This window comes from Dromaius novaehollandiae, chromosome 1 (genome assembly GCF_036370855.1).
Source record: "Dromaius novaehollandiae isolate bDroNov1 chromosome 1, bDroNov1.hap1, whole genome shotgun sequence".
NCBI lineage: Eukaryota > Metazoa > Chordata > Aves > Casuariiformes > Dromaiidae > Dromaius > Dromaius novaehollandiae.
Genome location: NC_088098.1, coordinates 137,367,726 through 137,386,579, shown reverse-complemented (window position 1 = coordinate 137,386,579; position 18,854 = coordinate 137,367,726). Strand labels below are relative to the sequence as shown.

Below are 18,854 nucleotides of genomic sequence, written 5' to 3'. Positions count from 1 at the left end.
GAACTGCATAGGGGAGAAATGACCAGCACAGTGGAAGCACATTTCAAAGAGAAATTCAGAGATCTATGCACATAATCAGGGACAGGGATTTCCCCCAGTGGATGCAAAAGCTTTAATTCACTTTGTACCATACCATGTATGCATAGCATTGATCAGCATTCCTGTGAAAGTCCTGTCAACACTCTTTGTGCTTCTCACTATGTTAAAATTGTGTTTGCTCACAGTGCAACCTTCCTTAAACACAGCAGTGAAGAGAAAGCTTTAGCATCTGACAACTGGAGTGTTAGAGAAGTACGGAAGTTTGTTTAAAAAAAAATCAATTACAATATGTTACAAAGAGAATTTATTTGGTCAACAAAGAGAAACCCAAACAAAACACTAAATTTCTGACAACCCCCCCAAAAACAAGAGTGAAGACAAATGCAGGACTATCCACCCACAACCCTTTTCCCTCTCTTCCCACACATGAGTTTTTCAGATCAGTCACACCAGTAACAAGTCTTAGAGGCTGGGGGCTTTTAATTTCAGTGTTCAATTCAACTCCATCTCATCACACTAAAATGAAGGAGGAACTGAAATAAAAATGGTGCTTTTTAAAACAGGGTAACACTAGTAAGAACAAGGAGATTCCAAACTGCACTTCAGATTTGCTTTGGTGCAACTGGCTGCTGCAGAGGGCATAGTAACTACAGCTGTGTGTTACAAACTACATGTGCTAGAGAGATATAGGAGATCCAATGGGCATGAATCACAGGAAGAATTTCAGTAGCAACTTCCTCTGTCCCCAAAAGGATACATGAATGTTTATGAGAATTAAAACAGTATATTTTTCCTCTGCCTTGGTGTGGAAATGCTGCATAACACAAACTAGAGATCTTCAGCACACAATGCTGTAGTAGCAGCCATGCTTGGCAGAAAGCTTTTAGAAGTAGTGTTGGAGTGTTCAGGGTACCATTTTCTAAGGAGTCACCAATATTAAGGGGCTAATTCTGCTTCTCTTAAACAGATCACTTGTACCTCACTTCACCACACCAGCTACTAGTGGGGCAATCACAAATGCCCAAAAGTAAAGGGTGACAGAACTGGAGCCAAACAGCCTGTCCAGATGGATGAGCACACACAGAGGCACAGCTAATTTGCCTACGTTTAAGCTGTGTGCATACAACACAAAGGCTGTCACTGGGAAGCTGCACCTGAAAGGAACGTAGCTGTCACAGCTACATAGCTTCCAACCTGCACATACAGTGTACAGATGTACCCTTAGGCTCTCAGACTAGTTGTTCTTTTTCCTCAAAGCATCAAACCAATTAGATGCTTTTTATTAAAATGGCAAAAATCACTGTTGGCATTGGCCCCAGTAGTGCTTTTTCATCTCAAGGGTCTCTTTTGCTAAACAAACTTCTAACAGAGGGTGCCATGTCAGTCTTTTTTTTTGTTCCCTTTCGTTAAAACATTTTTGTATATAATTTTGCTTTAGGGCTGAATTTCTGCCAGCTAAGTATCAGTCTGGAAGAAAAACTTCCTGACTTACTACAAACCTTTGAAAAAGAATTCAAATGGCTAGGCTATAGTAATTTGGTATGTTGTATCTAGGCCAGTGGGCTCCTGGTTCCCCAAAATCAAAGATTAGCAGACATAACACTTCAAGCTGTGCTGTGTTAAATGCAATTCAAATACTACTATACTAAATTTAATACTAAAATATTGGGAATACTCACTTTCCTAAAAGGGAAAAGCAGGCAATTCATATTGGGGGTTTTTGGCATCAAGTTGTCCCAGTGTAAATTTTACTGAGCATAAACGAATAGTGCTGCATTTCTTGCAAGAATGGTCAAGGCAGGCTGGCATCAAACGAGAGAAACTATGGCTTTAGATGGGTAAAATATTACTGTCCCTCCTTTTATAACTTAACAAGTATATGCATGTAGAATGGACTGGGGCTATCACTGACAGATAGTACAAAAAGAACACAGGGCAAAGAACCATTCCTCCTCCTCCTTTCTCCTATCCCCTCCCCTCAGAAAAAAAGGAAAAAAAAAAAAGAAAACCCAACCAAAAGCAAAAATTGCAGTTTGTTCTTTCAGCTGCACAAACTGACTGAGGCACACATCACTACAGCTCTGTGCCAGGTCAGAGCACAGTCCAGATACTCACAGCTTGAGGGGAATAACAGGCCAGTATTTGGGCTGCTTTTTGTCACAGTTCCTATCAAAGGTAAGCTGCATAGCAGTCTCCATTGCTTGGATTTTGGCAGCTGCAGCACCATAGAGTTTCTTCATTTCTACCATTCGCCTCTCCCCAGGTCTTTCTGCAGGTGGCTGTACAGAACGCCCTGTCTTCATGTGAAGGTCATGATCAGCCTCCACATAAACTTCTTGGTGCTCAGCTTCCAGCTGCTGCTGTTTCCCTAGACAAATAAACCACAGGAGACAAATTACTCATCTATCAACCAGAAATAATTTGGTTTAGCTTTTTAAATATTACAGATTCAAATTTGTGCTGGCTCTAGAGAGCCCAGAGCCATGTGTTCCAGAATGCAGCTTACTTCCATAATTTACAAAACAAATCACACGTTACTTGTCATGCTGTGTTCATTAGGCATAATGACAAATTCCTACTGAACAGTGTAACCAAATCAGATTGGAAGCAGTGAGAAGAAGGGAAGATGATCCTGGAATTGACTCCTGAAGCTGCAGAAAACCTCTGTATTAATAATAAAAAGTAAAAATCAGCATTGCTTCATTTCTCCGCATCATACTTGTATCTTGAAAAGAAAAAAAAAAATCCAAGAGAGTTGGGTTTCCAAAGTAATTACTTAGCAGCTGAGACAACGATACGATGCAGAGGAAAATGTAATTTTAGCAGAGCCATGGCCAACAGAAAATGTAATCAGCTACTACTCTGCAAAAATGAACAAATCAGTCTGTCATACAAGTGCCAGCCATCGAGCGTGTCCAATGAAACACAACTGTAAACATTGAGTTTAGACACACTAGCCAACCTCATCCATTCCTCAAGACTTGCAAAGTTCAAAACAGACAGCATTATCGCTATTGCTTTAAGGACAAAAAAACCAAAGCCCAACATAAATCCCTGCAGCACATCTTTTAAAGAGGATTTGAACAGTTCAAAGGGGTGAAAGACTTGGATCAATCTGCCATCAAAAATCCTCTTTCGTAAGTCCAATCTGGAAGCAAGAACTCGATGATTTTGCATGCCCAAAGTTAGCTTCACTGAGCAGATGCAGCACTGATTGAACAAATAATGCTCCTGCAAGAAGATGAACTATGCTGTTAAAAAAGTGAAGTGCTCCAAAATAACTGCTCTTATGGGGACATTCCTAGAAGATGAACAAAATCACCTACCACGTGTTTAACTCCTTCACCAACCAATAACAGATGATGGTTCTCAACATTTCCATCACAGAAACAGTTTGCTGCTAATGTTATTTACTTATGAACAAATGAGCTTGAGAACAAGTTCTTCTTAAATAACAAAAGGGACAGAGCATCCACAGATCAGGATGTGTCAGTCACATACAGCATATGCTTCTCTGTTTGGTGCCATGTACCTCTTCCCTCCTTCCCCCAAGACAGAGATTCGACTCCCACAAAACACAACATCTGCAAACCCTAAACAAAAGTTAAGTATCCTGACATATCTGTGTCAAACATCTGCAGTTTATTTTTATACTGGAAAGTACCGTAGAGAGCAGCCAGCTGACAGTGTCAGCCTCACTAAATGAATTATCCCCTATATCTCAGTCATGGAAAATAGATATTTTTAACAGTATAATCTGAAACTTCAATTCTGGCATCTGTTTGTCTGAGAGGGACAGGGAAAGCTTTAGTCCTGCCATTTCAAACACCATCCACAGTTTTGCATCGGAAGTGGAAGGGCAGGAGTGCTTGAGATTTTATTAGCAATCCATTCCACATACATGTTCCACTTTCAGCGATTTTGTTTTAAGGGCACACCCCTAAAGTGTCCTGCTTTGCCAGAATTCATGAGAAAACATACATTTGGGTCCATATGTGTTTTTGGAAGGATTGGATTTATTTGGTTTCAGGCCATTTTAACCAGAAGGTCCGAATTAGTAGTAACGCTGTCTACGGAGAGCCCAGCACTATGAGGACAGGCTGTAGCTCTCAGGCTGTGGCTACGCAGGTCACTTGCAGCCCGGTATGACACACTCACTAGCACTTCAGGCTGCCCACAATTAGGTAGCAAGCTTTTAGGCATAAACTTGATCTAAACAATGCAAATTAAACTGATTACTGTTAGACAAAAAAGAAAAACGTACGCTGGAAAAACAATGTCTCCTGCGATAGGTTACACAGCAAAACTTTGGCAGGGCTATGAATTGAACTTGTATTTGTTGGCTCTCTTAGGCCACAAAGATGATTCCTTATGCTTCCGTATTGCCCATGGAAGTTTTTTATCCATTAGTTCCATAGCTGCATGTTGCAGACAACTGCTTCCTCATTTGCTTGCCTCAGAATGGCCGGTGATAGCTCATTGCACACAACAATACTTAGGAAATATTAATTTCTCTGGAGATTTATAATGAACACTTCTGTCTGGAAATTTAATGAGCTCGTAGCAGAAGTTTTATGACAGATGAGTGGATTTCAGTTTCGTGCGCATCAATCTCCATTTGGGGCACAAACAGAACGGATCATAAACCTGCAGATCCTGGTGTTAACAATCAAAACAGTAACAATTTTGATTCCACTCTCAGAATTACCCGGTGAACTTCCAGAGTATACATTTTATTTTATACTTACCTGATGTACTGCCCTTGACTTTCTAACCTAACTTGTATTATTTCACAGCTACTGGTTAAAAATTTCCCAGAAAAACTCTATTACATAGTCTTAGCCACTAAAACTCGTGCTTTACAGAACCCAGGGAGAGGCCGGGGACAGAAGTCTGTGAAAAGGACATATGGCTTTTTGTACTAGAGGCTGAATTTGAACGTAGAATAGGGCAGCTGCTGCTAGTAACACCATTTGGCAGTTGTGTGGAAGGTGCTGTAGCTTCAAATCAGTTATTTGTGGGAGATACAACCATGACAAAATCCATCATCAGTGAGGGCACCATCTGCCATCATGGATAATCATGGAAAGAGAAGCCATGGCAGTAAACAAATATGTAAACTAGTGCTTTTACAAAAGCAGTATTTCTAACCAAACACAGAGATAAGTAATAGATGAAGGCAGAGAAAGTTCTGTCCTGTCAAAATGCACTCAGCTTTCTTTGGTGGGGCATTGGCCGGGAAGTAGAACTGCTCTTAGTTGCAGTAAGTCTGTGTTCTTTCCATTACATCAAGATTTACTTTAAAAGCAAAACACAGCAATGTTGTGCTTGTGCTGAGTATGCAGTCACCTCAATCATCAGAAAGATGGCAACAAGAATCTGACATGGAAAAATAAAATAAGCTGTTTATAACAATAATAACCTATGGAAGCATCCAGAATTTCTTTGAAGCAAACACCAAATACTATTTTATGAATTAGGTAGCAAGGTTTATTATAAAACTAATTCTCAGCCTGTAGTGATGAAGCCCCCGGCTCATTCTAAAATCAGAGTTCCATCCTCCAAATTCTTAAGTCCCGGTGCTGACATAGAATACATGTGAAACAAACAGTTTTACACAATTTTGAGTAGTTCCTCCTTCCACTTCACATAGACTAAAATAAATGTGCTTTCCTTTGCAGCATTCAAATTCCACTGCTGGCAAGCTTCCCCTCATTGTGGAACAATGTTTTGCAAATGTTAAAAAGCTGGGCAGCCAGCTATGGTGTTGTCTGGTTACTGTACAAAGAATAAGCATTGCTGATGTTTTTGTATTTGGTGAGTTCCGTTTCTCTCCAAAGACTCTTTTCTCTTGAAGCTCTTTTCAGAATGAACTTATGCCTACTAAATACAGTCCTGCTGGGAGGTCACTGTTGTCTGGCCCAAACCAGTTGAGATACCTTTTTTCAAACACAGTAAATAGCTGCTTCGCTTTCTTATTTCAAGAGCAGCAAGATCTTTATGCAACTCACTTCATTGAATCTTGGGACACCATCAGTGATTCCTGGCCTTCTGAAAGAAAGTCTTTTCACTTTTTCTACCTGCTATGAATAATGACTTTTAATTTGGGGTATACTAGGTGAAAAGAAAACTGCACCAGTATAGACAACTATGTCCATCCTCAGGGACTGCCAAAGGCAGGATGAACAGCAACTAATATGCTAGCTGTTCCCTGCATTTGGAGCTTCATATGGACACAAGTGCCCTCTTACCTACTTTCTGTAAGACTATGACCATTCTCAAGATGAAAGCAATTTTTCCTAAGGGACCTCGGAAGCTCAAGTCCCTCATTTCTCCTATTTTATAAAAAGAACATTAAATACTTTCTGTAGGTTTGATCCACTTCACTCTTCTTTGTTTGTAATATCCTTTGAGAAGCTTAAGTAGTATCAAAAAAAAATTCCTCTCTGATATTCTCTCTCAATAAACAAAACAAAACCCAAATTCAAAACCCAAGTCATTTCTCTTATTTGGAAGAAGTCTCCATGAAGAGACTTTTCAACATTAAATAGCAATAAAAGCAGGGAGGGTAATTATCTACGTTAGATTTTTAATGAAGCTACTGAGAGATTCCTACCCAGCACTGTGTTGTTTCTTGTGCTGTTTTTAGCTCTTAATATCTATATACCCAGCCTTTAGCTCACTGTAGCCAGTGATAATATGCAATTTGGCATTTCTCATAAAGGCAGCCTTCTCCACAGTTATTTAGGTGTTCCTGGGCTCTGCCACACACAGTGATATTTATGGCAGTGGCAAATGGCTTCTCCTCAATTGACTTTCAGCTTCTTGCTTACTTAGCACATTATTCCTCAGGGAAATATTTCACTTTCCCCAGCCATGATCTGTTTTTTTCTTTTTTTTCTTTTTTTTTCTTTTTTCCTGTGACTTCACATTGACCTATACTCCTGCTCATGTATTTGTCTGCTTATTTCAAATAATGAATGATTTTTGTTATTGTGGCATGTGCACTATCTGAGCTTTCTCATCTTCTCTTAAATGCTACCTGAGCTGATTTGAGCAGCACACACTAACAGTCAGACACTACTCATTTCTACTGATTAAAAATCTAGTTCTTGGTCTTTGAATACCACTTCCCACAAGCCTATCTGTTGCGTTAAATATTCCTCCCACGCAGGCTTCTCGATGCAAGCTCCCTAGAAAAGCTAAGTAGCTTTACTATAAACTTACATATGAGATTTTCTGAAGTGACAGCATCAGATCATTTTATTATGCCAGTATTTGCAGGAACCAGGTATGCCATGGGGCAGCCCACTATCTTTACCTTGAGGAATTCCAACAAAATAAGGACTTCAAATTGAGGATTTTGTAAACAGGATCTTGAAGGAGTTTAATTTCTGCTCTTTAAAGATCTACAGAGCTATAGATTTCCAGAGGGTTGAGATCTCAAGCATTCCTCTTTATCACGTGCAAAGCTTTGCAGGACAAGAGTCTTCATGAGTGGGAGGGAGGCTGTGAGACACAAACGATTGACTTACCCCCACATCTGTAAAGATAAAATATTCAGGATTATGGAAAAGACCATTGTCTTGTTTGCTGGAGGGTTACTTTAAAACACTAAGCAACTACAGAAATTGTAGAAAGGTACTGAAAGAAGAGAGTGACGATTTTATAGCAGCAGAACAGCACCAGCACCATTCTAGCTGTGAGTTGGCTTAGGGAAAACAGACTCATTTAAGTTTCTCATTAAAATGTTCTGCTTGAAAAAAAAAAAAAAAACATAACAAAAGGATTATGGATGATGTAACTTCTCCCTTCCCGTTTCTAACAGGTAAAGTCTGATCATCAAAGAAGTGTAGACAGTTAGGCCATGTCTTGCTATATCAGCAGTCCAATCTATGCAGAAAAATCAATGGCTGTAGCTGGTTTGAAAACACCACTCTGGACTAACAGTGACCTTGCTCAGGAGTAGTTTCCTGCACAGATTAGCTCTCAGCCACCACTGTGACAACCAAACATGAAACAGAACTACCACAAATGCTAAAGATATTAAAAACATGAGTATCTCTATGCTGATAGGTTTTCCATGTGCTAGTTGAGGAGGGAATGAGTTAAAAGAAATTGAATATTTCACCACAAGTATCTATAAGCAATGCAATACTCTCAAGAAAAGCATTCTGTTACAGGCTTTGAAGCAAGTGCAGATGTGACTCCTTGGCAGGCTTGCAGCAGTCTGAAACTGTGGTTCCATGGACATTTTTCTCAGCTACAGAACTGGCTTATGCAGTTCCTGCTCCCCTCCTCCTCCCTTAGCTGCATGCTCCAGCTCCCAAACCCCTCAAGGATGCCAGTACTATGAGGCCACACCATGATTTCTACAAAGAACTGTTATATTTAATCTTGGTACAGTACAGTGTCTTGGCACCACACATGCTGAACTAAAGGGGTAGCATGGGAGCAGGAGTGAATGGCTAGGAAGAGGAACTGCTTAAACCTGGCTTTGGCACTGAGAAATGTTAACTGAACCACAGCCTGACTGAAAAGCTATTAGTGAAAGCAGGAAACAGTCTAAGGAAAGAAAGTATACTCCTTAAGAAAGAGACAGTTGCAACAGGCTGTCAGAGCAGACAGAAAATAGATTTTTTCCAGTCCAGAGTACTGAGTTAGATTATCTTCTCTTTCATTGCAACAGACGTTTCCTACAAATTTTAAAGAGTAAAGCTCTGTAGAAACGAGGCTGAATTACTTACCAAGACAGCAAGTGGCTAAATGTTAACTTTGAAATCAAAGTGATTAGAAAGCCAGGAAATGGAGTTAGAATCAAGGTGTTCCACTTCCAGATTTGCTACTGAGTGGTCCACATCACTCTCAAGTTACTTAACTACATCATACCTCAGGCTAATGAATCTGTAAAACAAGTCTAATACCTTCCTACCTGACGGAGGGTTTTGAAGGATTAATTATCACACATTATTTTGAAAACCATGGGTTAAAAAACTTGCAGAAAGGTACACAGTTAAGAGGAGATTAAAGCAGCTAATTTCTGTTTTACAAATAGGATTAAGAACTCAGAAGGGTTGTCTTGCTGTCTCCAAAACAAACTGCCAAAGATCCTAGATGTAAACATGGACTTGAAGGTTTGTGTTGTTTCTACCAGCAATAGGCTATACTGGTTACTGTTCAGCCAAATAACCTTTCTTTTGTTTTCTTCTACTCCCTACCACAATGAAACCCTTAAGAAGGGATCTTCTTATCCCCAACAACAAAATTAATTTAAACAGTCAAAACTAATAAATATTGAGAAACCACCTTGCTTGGCGGAACCTCAAGTGAAAGCCTGCTGTAGAAATTACAGTACTCTAAACATAACCCATATTCAGATATATGTATAAACACATCTCTGACAGCTCTGTAGAGGATACAAAATACACAGATGAGCCCAATGAAACCAAGGTTCTGCCTCACTTACACCACACAGACACCAATATCCACACAACAAAACGCAGGCGCTGCTGGGAAATTTATCCAGACCGCACACTCAGACGCCATCTGACAATTAAAAAGCCAGCAAGTTACTGACCACTACTGAGAAATTAGTGCAGGATCAGGCACTAGCAGCTGCCTCTAGTAAGGATCAAGCCTACAGCAGTAAGATTAGATACAGACCAGCTGACTCTGTGCTCCCATCCCCCAGACAACTCCAATCTGTCACTGATGGCAACAATGCTGATGCCAGACAAAGAGAGCAGTGCTAGAGTAAACAGAAGGATTACTTAAATCCATATATAACTATATCTGTATACACGCATACATATATACATCGCACAAGCAGAGGAGACTGAACACATTTCAGCTTCTCAAAGAAATGTTCAAGCGTAGAAGTGCTTCTTTAAAAAAAAAAAGAACGAAAACAATGAAGAAACATGAGTTTCACTAACAAGACAGCTTTTACGTGTGCTCTGAATAGAAATTAAGTACATGCACTTAGAAGAAAGTGCTCCATGATGTATAGGGTGCTAGGGAGGCGAGGAGGAAAGGAGGAGGAAAAAAAGAAAAAAGAAAAAAAGAAAAAAGATTTAGCTTGCACCAGTTTTCTAGATCAAAATTCTCACATTAGAACTTTACACTGAAACTCCTTTCCTGACTCCAGCCAAAGACCACACTGCTGAATTCAAGTTTGTTTTATTTTAAGATATGGCAAAGCAACACAATAATATACACAGGGAAACCCATTACTTTGTTTTCAAAAAAAATCTTTGTTTTTTAATGTTTTTGATAAACTGCAACCATGTTGATTTTTTTTTTTTTTGAAAGAAAGCAGAATATATGCAGGCTATGAACCAACGTTTCAATTAACCAGCAGCTCCTTTAGTCAAATTACTGCAGATGTGCAGAATAAAAACACTGATCCAGATAAAATGCATCTCATCAAGTAAATGCTTATGTTTGTCATGCTGCGAGTAAACTACTGGACAGCCTGACCAATCATTTTGTAAGGGGCATCTGCACAGAAGGTCAAACTAAAGAAATCAGCAAAGTATATCACAACATGCAAAAAAAAAAAAAAAAAAAAGAGCTAAGACAGTTTCCTTCTGACCTTTGCTTATTTCCCACTGCTACTATGCTAAATAATATTACTTACAGGCATCAATATTGATTGACAGATTGGTACTTTCAAGCCATCACAAGAGTTTAAGAGCAATACTAAGCAGCATACAAACAAAATACATATTAAACCCTTGGGTTCTGTTTTTGATACTGCCTTTCACCTAGCATCACTTCAGCATTCTAGTAAATTAAATGGAGTTACTTAAATTTCCAAGGTTAATTGCTACATTTAGGAGTAAAAACACAATAGAAAAACAGAAAATATGCCAGAGGAAAATTTCAGATGTGCCTCTATCATACTTTTGACACTAGAAATAATTCAAGAGTCCTTTGTGGAAGCATAACTCAAAGCATTGCCTCCTTTCAAAAAGGCAGCTGGCATTCTGCCTCCAAGAAAATTAATACCAACACTTCCTAGCAAGTGTGAGCTCCATGTCTCCCCTCAGAGATTTCAATGGGGCAATTCAAATGGGAAGAAAGTGAGAGTGGCTTGATGAAGAGAAGAGTTCACATAAGAAGAGCCATCAGACCAAAAGCCCATCGAGGCTGACAGCCTGTTCAAAACACAGGTCAGCAGATGATGCCAAGGAAAGAATACAAAATCAGGGCATACAGATAACTACAGATCACCAGCTTTAACCACTGAGAAATGGGAAGGTGAGGAAGAGGCAAGTATTTCTTCCTGCACTCCACCAAAGCTAGCCAGATGCTCTTCTAGCTACCACCTCAACACCTCCTCCAGCAATACGCCACACTGGATGCAGTCTTACAGTCTGGAGTCTTCCAGAGCTTCCCAGTCTCCTTCCCACCATGCCACTGGCCAAAAATCCCAAAGTAATGACAATTAAAGAATTTTAAAGCAAGTCTTCCAATGCATTTGCTTTACTACTGCTCAGCAATTGCTTCAGAAATTGCAGACCTCCTAGAAATGAACGTGATTTGCAAGGCTTGTCCACAGTGAGAGAACAGCAGTGCAGCTTGCTAGCATCTGTGAACAACTATATTAAAATCAAGGCCCAAAACATTCTTAGAGACTTACATGCCTTGGCAAAGTTTCCCCAATTTCTGTGTGAAAACACAGCTGACTTTTAGAGCAGCAACCACCATTTCTGCAATTGAAAATGAAATTACACCCAGGAAGTTCTCATCCAGCTAAATGTGAACAATAACAATCAATAGTGTAATACCCATGTTATTTATTTCAGTACAAATCTAATTTCAGTACAAATATCCATTTAAGATTTATTCTTTATCTTACATTGCCGCCATGATTTTGACAACTTAGATGTATTTCCTTGAAAATATCAGGTGAAAGCTCTGACATTGGGTAAGCAGGTTTCAGTACTTGGAAGGCAAATAACAAGTTGTAACACTGATGAACAACTGGATGAAACTGTATTGAGTACTTCACATGGTGTGTTCCTCAGAGGCATGGAAGGGCTATTATTCCTGTATTATAGGTCCAAATCCATGAAACAACTCTGGGCACAAACTCCTACAGTAGAAGGTGATTCAGATTTCTTGGAATGGGATCCACAGAAGAGTGCATCACAAGGTGGCTCAGGCACTTAACCTAGCCACTGGCAAAAACAGACTGACAACATTCCCTTGCACACTGAGGTTTAAGATATGTCTTCCTTTGGGTATGAATGACTTGCCCCCCTTTACTTTGAAGGCATGGCTGGAAGAAAAAAGTTATGCTTTCGGATATCTGTTTCTAAATTCCACACATGTTGAAAGCTTTTGTGGCTCCAGTCCACATGATGTGTGCAAGGTCATGATGGAAGTCTGCAAAGGTCACCCAAATCTGAGATGGGTAGCCTAACAGCCTCTGTCTGTCTCTCTCACTTGATTTTGAGCATGGGAGGAACTGAATTTCGAAAAGACCCAGGCAGAAGTCCCTGAACTCTCACTTTCTGCCTCCAGAGCTCCAACAATTCCATCATGACAATGGACAAGAATTCCATCTGGATGTTTCTCATAAGACCAACAAACAGTGAAAGATGGTGACAAGCAAATGGTGTCTCTGAAGTTTTGGCATTAATGACACCCTATTAAAAATCAGCAGGGGCAACTTATGCATCTTCAAGCAAATCTGTATGAGAGGTTTATATATATATATAAAAAAAAGATTTCAAATGTTAAATACTTCAGATACTTTGCTCCCATGCTCCGTCCCTTGGACTGTCACTGTTCACTTACAAGGTTGAGAGTATGATGCTAAAGAGGTATGAATTCAGAGTCATCAGCACAGAACTGAGTCAGAGCTCTCTCCTAAAATAAAACCATTTGGGGATCCAGAAATGCTGCATGTGGCACCTACATGGAACCAGTAATCAACGAAGTTTAGAGGCAATGGAAAAGTGCATTAACTGTGAAGAGACTGCCCGAGACCAGTGGCTAGCACAGAGCTGCTTTTATACAACTTTTCTCTAGTGCCATGTCTCTCAGCATGGTCTCACCTGCTCTTTTCCACAGCAGCTGCATTCACAGGCTCCCCTGCAGGGACAAAGAATGAAGAGAAAACTAGGGGAGCCACTCAGAGCAGCTGCAGATGCTAATGGAATAAGCAAGCAGGCAGACTTGCCTTCAGAAAGTTACCAGCACCAGTTCTCAGTAAAAGTAGGGTCTTTGCCCTTAGCCCCACCAAGCTGTTCCCATACAAGGCAGCCTTCTGTAACAGCCCTCTCAAAGCTATTTTTGCTCTTACAACAAGGCTGGGGAGGGATTCCTTTTCCACACATGGTCTCTCGGCCTGGGGATCTGCTTGGAGGTTCCTTGACAAAGCTATGCAGAGCCCAGGTACACAGCAATGCACTTGAGCCTTGGAGCCCGCATGGACACAAAGCGGGCACTGGCACTCTGCTTGTCTGACCTAAAACTGATTTACTTCATGTATTTTCTTTGTGAAGAGCAAATCTCAATAGTGATGCATCAGAGCTGTAAAAGTGACAATGCACACAACAGCAAGCCATTGACACGTTTCCACAAGATCCTTCTGAAATCACCAACTATGGAGAAAGAGCTCTTGAAAAAAGTTGTGGCACATGGATGGTAAAAGACAGGTGCAGCTGAGAGGGGCAATGATCTGCCCCATCCTGTATGTCTTATTCTCATACCCTCAAGAAGCAATTCCAGTCAGACGGAAATTTACCACAGCACTGATTTACTAGATTACCTAACTGTTCTTGTCGACCCATGACTTACTGATTCGTGAATAACTTCGGGATAAAAGCCCTCTGGGAGAATGGGTAGTTCAAATTCCGTGCTTGTCCAGTAAAGAAAATGTCCATAGTATGTCTTTTGGTCGTGGAGATGACATCTAACTTAAAAGCCAAGCAAAAGGCTGGGATTAACTACTCTTCTCAGACCATACTCTTTGTTCTTCTACCACTCAAGCCTTTTGCTTACTTTCAGATGAGGTACTCAAAATCCCTTATAAACATGAACAAGTTGAGCCTCTCAACAAACCACCAAACCACTGTCTTTACTGAGAATACACTGGGGCAGACAAAAAAAGGTGACATATTCAAACAGAGGTTTCTAAAGTTTCATGTTCTCCTAATAAGACAGCCACCAAGACATTCTTTGTTTCCATCAAACGTGGGAGGAAACAGAGGTGCTTGCCACTTCAGCATTCCTCTCAAATCAGTGTCTACGATACAGGTATGCTGAACCACAGGAGCTTCTTCTCCCAATGCAGCCAGCTATAAACCTGCTTCAGCTCAAGCACCAGTCACCCACAGCATGCTCAGGAAGAGCTGAGCCCAGCAGCCGCTGGCAGACAGGGCAGCAGTGTTCCAGGGCTCAGCTCTACCGTACTGCCCAGGTTGTGCGTACAGGAGTTCAGTCCACAGCACCCTCAGACACACCACCTACAAGCTCTGACTTGGGCCACGCTTTAGCACCTAACAGGAAAATGATAGAAAGCCTGGTCTCTCACTCACATACTTTTAGGGGATGTCCATATTGTCAAAGAGCCTCAGCCTTAGGCAAAGAACAAACAAGACTTTACATATCCCAATTTCCAGTTCTATATATTAACCCTCACACGACTCTCCTGAGCATGCAGCGAAGGACAGCCACTGCAGAAACTGTATCTGGTCCAGTAATACAGAAAGCTCACCACTTCCTCAGCAGCACCTTAAGCTATCTACTATCTCTCTTCCATTAATTCCTAGAGCAGCAGGTACATCTGTATAGCAAAATGCCCACTGCTTGCAGAATGCATTGGATTGCTAGGAAAGTCACAGGCCCACAGCCTCAGGGCACAGCAAAGCTATACATTTTTCCAAGCTCAAGCTCTGTTTCGAGTATGAGATACAAGGACATTTTCTTGACTATAAAATACTCTAGGAAAGTCTGTGTTCCCAAACTGATACTCTTAGTACAAAGAAAACTTTGTCCTTTAAGAAACTGATATAAAACTATGGCCAACTGTTGCTTTCCAAATGCAATCCAGAATCTGTATTTTTGCAAATTCAGATTTTTTTTCCAATATAAATGTGGTGGAGATTGTGGCACTCTTCCTTGTTTCCCTCTCAGGGAGGCATTTTTCTGCTCTTGGCTTCCAGTACCAAACAACACAACCTCTATACTGGAAAAGTGTGTACACTCGATAACATTCTGCTGCTACAGGAAATATCATTTACCTTCTGAAACTTTACAGAGAAGTCTACAAATGCAAGCCTGATAAAACGTTCAATCTTCAAGAGCAGGGATATGGTACAAAGGGAGAGGTTTCCACTTTTCTCCTTCAGTTCACGAACGAACATGTCTCAAAGTCATCTCTTAAGCATCCATACACGTTGCAAAGAAAACTTATGTCACAGGCATTTCTCAGATGCTTCAACAATTCAGTGAAAAAATTTTGTTCATGTGAAACAGGGCTGGCAAAGCCATGAAAGCGAAGCGGACATTTGTAAGGTCAGCATCTACACTGCTTTGACAGGCTAGGGTACAGCAGAAGTGAAGGAGATGCTGGAGACCAAAAACAAGAATCTGAACTCAAGTCCAGTGGAAAAGACGCAGAGGAGAAACGGGGAGAAGCATTTACCAGAACAGAAGGAAAAAGGAAAAAACCCATGGTGGCAAACAACCCGTATAGCTGTCAATACTTTCCAAAGCACCACAAAGGCTTTAAAGAAGAATAAAATCAAATGCTTCATGGATTTGGTACTATGCAAGTAAGTTAAAAACATGGAAAATTCCATCACACTCACTTCATGGAACAGGCAGAGGCAACAGTTATCTTTCAGAGAAAAAGAAACTTGAGGGGAAAAATACTACAAATTGCAGATTTGAGACAAACATCTTCGTTCACAATTTCCTTTCATTTTTTTTAGCGGTTTTCCATCTGGCTTGAAAATTTTAAGTTTACGTAATATTATTTTGGGAAAAGCCGGAGGGTATGTGTTGGCAATACAAACAGAGGCTTTAACGGAAAAAACTAGTCATGGCGTTAACAACTGACAGACCATTATCCTTCATTAATGAACTGACATGACTGTAGTTTCCTTTGCTCCTCTTTGTTTTTAACTAAAGGACACTATCTCATTGCCTGCTGACTACTACAGAATGGTTCTCTATGCACTTGTAATGCTGTATTAACTCAATTATATTAGTTGTTTTCTCTTTAATACCATTTATGTGAAAAAAGGGAAAAAAGAAAAACAGCATAAAGACAAACTACATATTTCAAAGGCTAAATTTAAAAGTGTAATAAATAAAATATGTGCAACTAGACAATTACCAAGTTGTTAGACTTGGGAATTTTCTTTTCTTGGCTTTTGGTCCTTTTAATTCTTAAAAGCTACTTGCAAATATAAAAAGGCTACTTACTGTATTCTGTCCTTTACATCGAGGATGCTTGGGCAATAAAAGTACACTAGCTAGGTCTGACAGGTGTGATAATGCAGCAAAAGGACTTCCTGCTTTTCACCAGCCCGAGGGAAGACTTGCAACTAAAAGCAAAGTATACTAGCATCACCAGTTACAGGAAGAACCAAAACGGGCTAGCCTGACAACAGGAAAAAAAGGATAAAATAAGGGAATCGCGATGGTGGCATACAAAGAAATAACTGAAGATTCTTTATAACCTACTGTAGGAAAGAAATTAAACTGTCTGTAAGGGATTTTAATTGAATGGCTTTGTTTGCAGCATATTTTCAGCATGAGATAGGTTTGTTGTGCATTAATGTGTCTGACTCAGTTCATACAGTAAAACTCTGCTCATGATTAGTTTGGGGCATTCCAGCAAGACATAACTTGACTGCAACACATGACATAATTTAAAAACTAAGAAGAACTTGACCTGAATTCAAAGACCAAAAAAGAAAAAAAAACTGTTTGTGAAAAGCCCCCCTGCTGAAGTGTTAAATCATGCAAGAGAGACTCGGAGTTTGCCAGTTTCAAAGGCTTTACTGTACAAGTCAGCGAATCACTGCAAATGCTCACTGAGAAAACAAAATTTAGTACATAATTTAGAAATCTGCATGTTCTTGAAGTCTGTGGTAGTTACTGAAAAATGAAAAAAACCCTGAAGTTTTCTTCTTCTGTTAGTCTGACATGGCAGCTTTCTTCACTTTCAAACTCCTCTCTTTGCAATTAATGCTAATACTGGTGTTACACCATCCAGATACCACTGCCTTTTCTGCCTCCACCTTCGCCCTGTTTAAGTCTCCCGCACTTGCAGTCTGTAAGATCCTCTCTGCTGATGTCAGTGATCACTGTTACCTCCAGCAGATTTTACATCAGGCATTAGAAGTGAGTTTGACATGAACTAGGATTCACTTTAGTCCATTTCCATATCTTTTTATATGTGGATGACACATGGATTCTGTGGGGGAATCAACCATATCTAACTTGGTAAATCAAGACTCCCATCATGCACATGCCCCAAACATTCTGCATTAAGGCTGTGTAGTATTTCCTTATTTTGCAGGGCTTCAAAAACATCAGACTATTGTCAGTCATCCTTCAAAGGTAAATCAGTCCTCTACCCTCCGTACCACTACTCTTCCTTTTACGTGAAATTCCCCTTTCTTTTTGGCCCATTACTATTTGTTTCCCACACACCTTCATACACTTCAGTAAGTTGTCAATTAACATATAACAAATTCTTGCATAGCATTCATTTTAAAACAAGAGCGAAACAGATGTCTGCTCCCAAATGCACAGCACAGTGCAGAGGTCAAAGGCTGTGAACTCCACCTGGAGCCCTTTATCTATGGCAGAGAAAGAAAACTTCACGCAGAGCCCTCCCCTTAACGTGTCCTAACAGCTGGCTTGTACTTCCTCTGTTTATCAAGGTGGCTATTGTGTATTCTTCTCTGACATGTCCAAATCTTTCCACTCAGTTTAGAGAAAACTTAAACACTTATCTCAGCATTACAAACATCTCTTTCAGACATGGATGCCTAAATTTCAGGCACTGCTGAGCTTTACAAAGTCCATGTTCCATTACAGATGTGCTCCTACAGTGGAGGGTTACCGCTCAAGACTTACAGTTAGGGATTGAAAGTAAAACATGTCAGAGAGAAAATATTAAGTAACTGTGTTTTTTGTGTGTTGTCTGCATTTTCTCCATTTTCCTTGAGGACTGATAAAAAAGCTAAAATGAGTCTTCAACACATTATGAAAGATCTAACTGACAGTGTCATTGGTCTCAGCTTAATGAACCCCTAAATTTCATTTTGCTTAAAAATAGACCCAGGATAATGAATAACACTATCCCATAAAAGTAGAGTAGTACTGCCTTCAGCAGGGTCTCCATACAGCTCATCATTTCCATACTACTCAGAAAATGAGTATTTTTCTCCTGCTGCTGCTTATATTATTTCTTCTGATAAACTTCAACAGAATTAAAAATGTATTTTATTTTCCTTCCTCCCCATTGAAAGAAACAAAACTATTTCTGCACAAGCTCATAGTGTATTTTTAATTACTCACAAAATTAGCATTTAGATAGCACCATTCACCCAAGAGTTCTGTAACACTTTTAAGTTTCAATTAAACCAAGCACCGTACTTGTTTATTTTTGCTTGCTTTGAAGAATTATAGTCAATTATTATTACCCTCACTTTATCAGGGAAACTACAAAGAAACTGAGGAACACAGAAACTAAAGGCCAGAGTCTGCTTTCATTTGCATCAAGATCTGCAATACTGTCACTGAAGTGAATGGAATAACACTTACCCAGAACTAGGCTA

At 40.0% G+C, this 18,854-nt stretch overlaps 1 protein-coding gene across 4 annotated transcripts in view; it reads right to left on the bottom strand.

The window, feature by feature from the left end:
- Positions 1-326: 326 nt before the first annotated feature.
- GEMIN8 (gem nuclear organelle associated protein 8) overlaps positions 327-18,854 on the bottom strand; it is a 29,059-nt gene continuing 10,531 nt past the window's right edge. For all 4 annotated transcript variants that reach the window (XM_026110166.2, XM_026110165.2, XM_064500003.1 and 1 more), the window contains one exon: positions 327-2,407. In XM_026110166.2, coding sequence (XP_025965951.1) covers positions 2,151-2,407 — 257 coding nt within the window. In that variant the 3' untranslated portion in view covers positions 327-2,150. The remainder of the gene's footprint in view (positions 2,408-18,854) is intronic.